This window comes from Microtus pennsylvanicus, chromosome 11 (assembly GCF_037038515.1).
Source record: "Microtus pennsylvanicus isolate mMicPen1 chromosome 11, mMicPen1.hap1, whole genome shotgun sequence".
Lineage (NCBI taxonomy): Eukaryota > Metazoa > Chordata > Mammalia > Rodentia > Cricetidae > Microtus > Microtus pennsylvanicus.
In genome coordinates, this window is record NC_134589.1 from 743,437 (window position 1) to 751,305 (window position 7,869).

A 7,869-nucleotide genomic window follows, 5' to 3' on the forward strand; every position below is an offset into this window, starting at 1 on the left:
AGGGAACGTGGTGGCATACAGGCAGACACAGTGCTGGAGAAGTTGCTGAGAGTTCTACATCTGGATCCTCAGGCAGCAGGAAGAGAGAGCACTGGGCCCGGCTTGGGCTCTTGAAATCTCAGAGCCCACCCCCAGTGACACACTTCCTCCAACAAGTCCACACCTACTCCCAAAAGGCCACACCCACTTCCAAACGGCCACATCTCCTAATCCTTTCAAACAGTGCCACTTCCTGGTGACCAGGCATTCGAGTCTATGAGCCCATACTCATTCAAACCACCACAAGACATCACTTTACCACTTAGGTCTCCTGAAGGGGAACAGGGAGGGACCTGTTTTGAGACCCCCGGGCCCTGTCTAGGGCTGTCTGGTGGTCAGGACCCAGCCTGTTCCCTAGATGGGGGTAAAGGCTGATGGACTGTGCCAACCTCTGGTTTCACCGACTAGGGTAAGTACGGCATCAGGCACACTGCCAGCGTCACTCCTGTGAGTGTCCACCCAGCACTGCCTTTTAGAAGCCTTGTCAAAACATAAACTATGGAAGAACAAATATCTAGTTTCATAATGAGCTTCCTAGAGTCATGACAATGGCCATCCCTGGGTGCATTGTTCCTTTCCTTGTATCTGCTTTGGCCTCGGATCAGCCTGGCACTCAGAACTATTAAAGCCATTCACACACGCCCGAAGCTCATTATGAGACTCATTATGAGTTATAACTCTTCAAGGGAAGAGTCCTGGGGAGCCAGGCAAGGTTCCTGCCAGTCACCTCAAATCCCAGCTCTGGCCGCCCATGAGACACACACTGGGGGCCTTCTGACCAGGGACTCACTGAGCCTTAGTGACCAGGGTTTTATTGCATGTTAGTAAGGAGAGCATGGCTGATACCCCCAACCCACGGAACTCTCTAGCCTGCCCCGGGCCCTACTGTAAATCATGCAGCTGCCTAGACTCGTGGTGGGGCCCCCAGCCCAGGTCAGCAAAGACTGCCATCAGTCCTTTCTCTGAAATAGGTACGGTGTGGTCAGTCAAGCATTAATTTGTCCCCACCCTGTGCTGCAACCCCGGGTCACCCTTTAGGGGTCCCAAGCACTCTGAACTGAAAGCCAGCAAAGCTCTGGTCACCTGTCGCTCAGGGACTATGAGGACATGGGGAGACATTCGGGATTGGTCACCTGTCACTCAGGGACTATGAGGACATGAGGAGACATTCGGGATTGGTCACCTGTCGCTCAGGGACTATGAGGACATGAGGAGACATTCGGGATACTTTATGATTTGGTTTTTCAGTCGCCATGTTCAGTCCTGCTTTAAGGAAGTAGGTGGCCATCAGGCAGTCTTCCTAGGGATAGTGGGTGTCATGCAATCCCATTCTGAGAACTGGGGTATCCCCGTTCATCATCCTGCTGGTTGTCCTTGTCAGTCTGTCCTTGTCTCTGCTCTGGGGCTGACGTTTTGATTCCACTGTAAGGGTCCTACCCTTTGTGACTCCGAGGCCCCTCAGACTTAGCTGTCATTTCAGAGACATGGACTGTTGAGCTGTCAGAGTTCATTAAAATTAAATGAAGACTGAAGCCTGCACTGCCCGTATCAGCGTTACCACCTTCATCTGGGGTGTCTTGAGAGTCTGCCAGCAGTGAGGAAGGTCAGGTGACACTGACTAGGGTGCCCTCACAAAGCGGTGAGCTGCAGTCTGCAGCTGCGGAGATAATCTATTCGCTGTGCGGGGTTGGATCCTGCAAGCTGAGCCTCTTTATATCCGCTGGCTGTCCCCAAGTCACCTGGTCACAGGAGAGGCTTCAGTTAGGGGACAGGAGTCACGCCTGTGGAAGGGCGATGCTGTGGCCGTGTGCCTGCAGCCATGCATTCCCCATGCACCGTCTCCCTGGCTCACACCTTTCTCTGTCTCGCTGTCTCTCTCTTCTTCCCACCCCGTCTGTTTTTTGTTTTGTTTTGTTTTGAGATGGTCTCATGAGGCAGGTCTTGAACTCTTGACCCTCTGCCATTATTACCAGTGGCTGGGATTACAGCCGTGTGCCGCACACCTGGCTTTGTTTCCTCATCTCTTGAAGGAAATCAAAGCCAAAGTTCTCAAGCAGTCCAACTTACTGGTTTTTTTTTTCTAGTGTTCATAGTTTAGTGCCTAAGAAATATTTGCCACCTTAAGATTATAGGATTTTTTTTCTGTGTTTATTTGTAGAGACTTCATGGCTTTTATATTAAAGCTCTGATCCATGCTGAAATAATATTGGTGTATGGTGTGAGGTAGGGGCCAGTGTTCACTTGTTGTATATGGGTTTCCAGCGGTTTCAACATCATTTGTTGAAGAGACATCTTACCCATCAAGTGACCCTTGAAGCTTTTGTCACAGATCCAAAGACCACATCCATATGCTGCTGGCTGTGGGTGCTGTGTTCTGTCCACCGAGCAAAACGACCCTCTGTGACTGACACAGAGTCTCAACCACTGTAGCTTTCTAATCTGGAAAACAGGTGGCATTAGCCCTTAGTCTTCATTTTAAAAGTTTGGTTTTTTTTTGTTTTTGTTTTTTTGCTGCCAATTTTTTTTTTGCTTCATTTCTAAATGAGTTTTAGAGTCTACTTGCTAATTTCTGCAGAAATTTTGTTCTGAGTTACATTGAATCTGTGGAGTAATTAAAGCAAATACCAAGATGCTTTGCTGACCCACTTCCACCTATAAGTGCTCCTGTAACTTCTGTGTTTTCAGTTCCATATATTTTACTCAGCTATATGATAAACCAATACCATAGTGTCTTATTAAGTTATCCTTCCCCCCCACCTTAAATGATTTATTCCCTTTCTTGGGAATTAGCAGTAGGGTTTCCTTCCACACCGCCCCACCTGCTCACTCCTTCCAATATTTTCCACCATTTTCTGGATCCTGTTTTCTAGCTAGGAGCATCTCCCTTCAACCTGTGTCGAGGAGGCTGCAGTAATGTTCCTGAGAATGTTCTAATTTTCTTTATCCTCCTCAGTGGTGCTGAGGATGAGCCCAGGTCCTCATGGATGCAGAACAGACACTGTACCTGGCGCCTCTCATTATTTTTTTAAACTTTATTTTCCCTGGATGTTAAATTCTGAGCTGATATGGCTGCTGCTTTAGTTCTCTATGTCCTTCGGCTTTTGTAACAGCAGTTGAGGGTCAGGGCGTCACCACCTTGACCGGTGCTGTTGTGTTCATTCTGCAAGCGTGGCCTAGTGGTCACCCCTCTTTCCTCTCCCTCCAGGCCGAGTCTCCTTCTTTACCTCAGGCTCTGAGAACCTGCACCGGGTGGAGAAGGTCCTCTGGGGCACCCGCTATGCCATCACCATTGCTTTCACCTGCAACCCTGACCACGGCATTGAGGATCCAGTGCTCACGTGACGAGCTGCGTTGGGTCCCGAGGACCGTGTCTAGAAGCCTGTCTGTGCCACGCTGGTGCTGGGACACAGCCCCGTCAACGAAGGCACTCCTCAGCCAGGTTGAGTGCCTGCCTGCTCACCTCCCATTTCAGCCCATTGCTGCTGCACAGAGTGCCTTATGAGTTAGCCTGAGTTTTGATTTGTTGATGTGTTAATCTTCTCATCTGTGAGTAAATCAAGGAAGGAGCCTCTCACCTGATAGCTCTGAGTGTGTGGGCCGCTCACCATGGCCTGCAGGCCTCACTCCTCAGGAGGGGTTTCCACGTAGGGAAGAAACACCTACCTGTGTGTGGAGCTGGACATCTTGCCCTAGCCCACATAGCCCACGCAAGGTAGTCAGTTCTGGGAAAGACTAGACAAAGGAGGAGACATAGGAACAGAAATGGTGACACTTGGGAGAAGGCTCCAGCAGTTGGTGTCTCTGGGAACTGGAGAAGTTTCTTGGCTGAAGGATAATTCTGTGCATTTGAGGAGGAGATGGACATTGAATGCCCCAGTGACTAAGTCTACACCTGAGAACCAGCCTACATCCAGCCTTGCTGTGCTGGGCCCTGTCTGTCATTAGCAGTACAAGTCCAAGTGTGTCCCTGCCAAGGAGGGTTTCAGCATCCTTGTGCTTGGCTCTCAGGACTCCCTGCCCAGTGAGGCACAGTGTGCTTGTCTCTTCATTCTGGTGCCATCTGTTTCCCCATCCACAACAGTCAGAAGAACTGGGAACAGAAATGCCATGGGGGAGACCCAGGCCCCGGGGGCAGCTCCAGCTCCGTCAGCCCAGTTTCTGCCAGGTCAAGCGTGGGCCACAGTTGCTCCCTGAAGTCACATCCCCAAGAGAAGGGCTGACCCCTCCCCCTGCACTCACATAAACAGAGTCCCAAGAATGTCTCCAAGAATCAGACTCATCCGGCCATCTTGACATAGCATCCTGGGAAAAGCAGTGGGGCAACCCTCTTCTGTCCAGGCAGCATGGCCGTGCACCCCAGAGGCAGGTCACCCTGATGTTGAGATCACTCCCACAGCCCATATTGCCTTCAGTGGTGGCCCAAGACAGCTCAGGAATCCAGGCCTTTGAGTTGCCCTGCAACATGATAAAAAAAAAAAAGGTGTGGGGGCCGGGGCTTCTAGACCCTGGGAATGAGCAGATGTCATGCCAGTGAAGGTCTGAGGAGCTCCAGTAGAGGAGCCTGGGTCTGCATTGTCCCACCTGTTAGAGAGCAGGATGTCCCCCCTCATCCCCACATGCAGAGGGAGCCTTTGTTCTAGCAGGTTGTACCTTGGATAAGGCAGTGCTCTGAGTGCTGAGGCCTCTGCTGCCCCCTGTTGGTCCCCTTGAGACGGTTACAGGGGAGCAGTCAAACTCCAGCTGGTGGATGAGGCTAACCTTGCCAGGCTGTTGCTTCCTGGGCCCGTCCAGTCAGAGATGTGGTACCCAGCCTCCCTGAAGTTCTCATCTCTTGGCTCTGGCATTCCATGGGCTGCAGGGCTTCCTCCATAGTCAAAACTGATAGTCTCTGCGGCCTTTGGAGTCGTAGGCAGTACTTGGTGAGGAGGTCTGGCCGTCTTATCCCAAGCCAGCCAGACACAGCACGAAAAGCAGTACTTTAGTGGAGTTCCAGAAGTTTCCAGAAAGATCACATGGCCAATTAACATTCCTCCTCAGCTGGGACTAAAGCTGGGGTCAGGTGTGAGCAATAGGCAGGGGTTTGGGATTGGAACAAGGGTGATCCTGCAGGCTCTAGTAGTTGAGGACAGCCATGGGCATTTGAGAAAGTGTCATCTGGACTTCCAGAATGAGGTGACAACCTAGACATGGGTCCAGCCTGTGTTAAACTACCACCTGACAGGTTTCTTCACAGCAAGTACAAACCCAGTTCAGTCTCCTCTCTCAAACTCCACAGGCAAGTCTGTGTGAGCCCCTTCTAGACAATGCCAAGGAGATCCCATAATCCTTTCCTTTTAGCTCTGTGGTTGTCATTGAAACCTTGCCAAAGACATGTCACACGGAAGCCAGGGCGTGGAGCTTATAAAGGACCTTCATTCACTAGGCTGGTATCTTCCTCTTGTGTCAAGCCTGGACAGACCCAGTGAGTAGGAGTTGAGAGTTGTATGGATATGGCAAGAGCTGGCCATCTTATATGATACCTGTGTGGTAGTATCAGCCTCAGCTGAGGCTGCACTCACAGTCACGAGGCTCCACTCATTGTCTGTCCTGGGGGTCTAGCTCATGTGGACAGAATGGTAGACATTTTTGCCTGTCACTGCAATGGAGATCAGAGACTGCATGGGTCCCACCTGGCAAATCTCCAGGGATAGCACTGGACTTCTGAAAAGGAAGCCGGGTCTGGGAGGCAGGCACTTGGGGTTGACGGCTGCCCTGAAAGCTGAGGTGTGGGCAGGGTACCCGGGAAAGCTCTGTTCACACTAACTCTAACCCCAGACCCTCACACACAGTCTGTGAGTCCCACACAGCTTCCATCAGCCTCCATGCAGCCTCAATCTAGGTAGCACCAACCTCTGTGGAGCTTCTTCAATGTCCCACCTCTTCAGTGTTCCTAACCCTGAGGCAGGCGGTAAGCAAAGAGACAGCCAGAGCTTATTCATGGTTCATGTGCTCAGTTGACACATTGCTTTCCAGATAACCTGGGAAAACATCAGCCCAAGTTCAAAGCAGCAAGACAAACACGTTAGAAACAGTGGGTTGACATCAAACAGAAGAGAGACCCGGATACACTTTCCCAGAAGCGCTCTGATAAATTGCAATCCAGTCCCATCTTAGCAGTCTCTCTCGGGACACCCGACACTGTAAATATCAGGGTTTCGTCCATTTCTTGAATGTCTGTTTTCATCCCTGTGAGTTGCCGTGTGCCAGACCTTCAGGTCTCCCCATGGATCTCTGTCTCTGTCTGTCTCCCCCACACCCCAGATAGTGTCTCCTCGTGTAGCTCTGACTGGTGTGTGCAACTTTGCAAGTAAACTAGCCTGACCTCTAACTTAGAAAGGTCTGCCTGTCTCTGCCTCCCCGGTGCTGGAAATAAAGGCATGCACCACCATGCCTGGCTTTCCGTGGGTCTTAACCTGAGCATCTTCTCTGTGCTTTTACTTCCTTCCTGTCTGCACCAACTGGGAGAAAGCAGTGCTTGTTCCCTCGGGGCTCCCAGCTGCCCTTCTGTACTGTGATCAATCTTGTTTGGTATCTGCACCCGTATGTGTGCACCGTGACCCACGCATGCAGGGAAGGGTCCGTGGCCTGTGCACCACCCCCGCAGAGGACATTGGCTCCTGGAAGGGTCCGTGGCCTGTGCACCACCCCACAGAGGACATCGGCTCCGGGAAGGGTCCGTGGCCTGTGCACCACCCCCATAGAGAACATGGGTTCCGGGAAGGGTCCATGGCCTGTGCACCACCCCACAGAGGACATGGGTTCCGGGAAGGGTCCATGGCCTGTGCACCACCCCCATAGAGGACATGGGTTCCGGGAAGGGTCTGTGGCCTGTGCACCACCCCACAGAGGACATCGGCTCCGGGAAGGGTCCGTGGCCTGTGCACACCCCCACAGAGGACATCGGCTCCCCCTCAGCCCCATCTAGTTTATTAACCCTTCTTGAGGCCTAAATTAGGCAGAACAGGCATGCTCAGGGCCGAATCCCTAATCTTGAGAAGGTAGTCAGGGGCTCACAGAAATCTCTCTGGCTGTGCCAAGTCGGGAGATAATGGCCCCTTCAATGCTCCCTTCTCTGACCTTTTATAAGAACAGAGCACACCTTTAATCCCCGTCCTTGGGAGCCAGAGCCAGGTGAATATCTGAGTTTGAGGCCAGTCTGGTCCTCAGAGCAAGTTCCAGGACAGGCTCCAAAGCTACACAGAGAAACCCTGCCTTAAAAAACAAACAAAAAGAACAGATAGTGCTGGCTGATGGACTCTTTGTTTTGTTTGTTTTTGAGGCAGGGTTTCTCTGTCATCACAAAGTCTGGCTGTCCTGGAACTCACTCTGTAGACCAGGCTAACCTCGAACTCACAGAGATCTGCCCGACTCTGCCTCCCCAGTGCTGGGATTAAAGGCGTGGGCCACCACCGCCCAGCTCCTGATGGACTCTTTAAAAGGCCTGAGAAGGATAAGGGGATGGGTACCTAAGGTGTCCACACACCTTTGTAGGTGCTGCTTGTTTTCTTTCCTTTTTGTTTGTTTGTTGTTTTTGTTTTTTTTCTTTTTCCGAGACAGGGTTTCTCTGTGTAGCTTTGCAGCCTGTCCTGGAACTCGCTTTTATAGACCAGGCTGGCCTCATGCTCACAGAGATCCGTCTGCCTCTGCCTCCCGAGTGCTGGGATTAATGGCGTGCGCCGCCACCACCACCCAGCCTACCTTTGTATCTTCTTGACCCTCTTGCATCTTGCCCCAATCTTCTGTCTTTCCCCAGTGTGCCCAGCCCCTCAGCTCAGGCCTGCCTAACCTTTC

General features: G+C 51.7%; 1 protein-coding gene across 1 annotated transcript in view; it reads left to right on the top strand.

Moving 5' to 3' along the window:
• Window positions 1-3,610, top strand: part of Ogfod3 (2-oxoglutarate and iron dependent oxygenase domain containing 3) — a 29,219-nt gene extending 25,609 nt beyond the window's left edge. The window contains exon 9 of the mRNA XM_075989747.1: window positions 3,245-3,610. Within this exon, the coding sequence (XP_075845862.1) occupies window positions 3,245-3,381 (137 nt within the window). The 3' untranslated portion in view covers window positions 3,382-3,610. The remainder of the gene's footprint in view (window positions 1-3,244) is intronic.
• The last annotated feature ends 4,259 nt before the right edge of the window (window positions 3,611-7,869 follow it).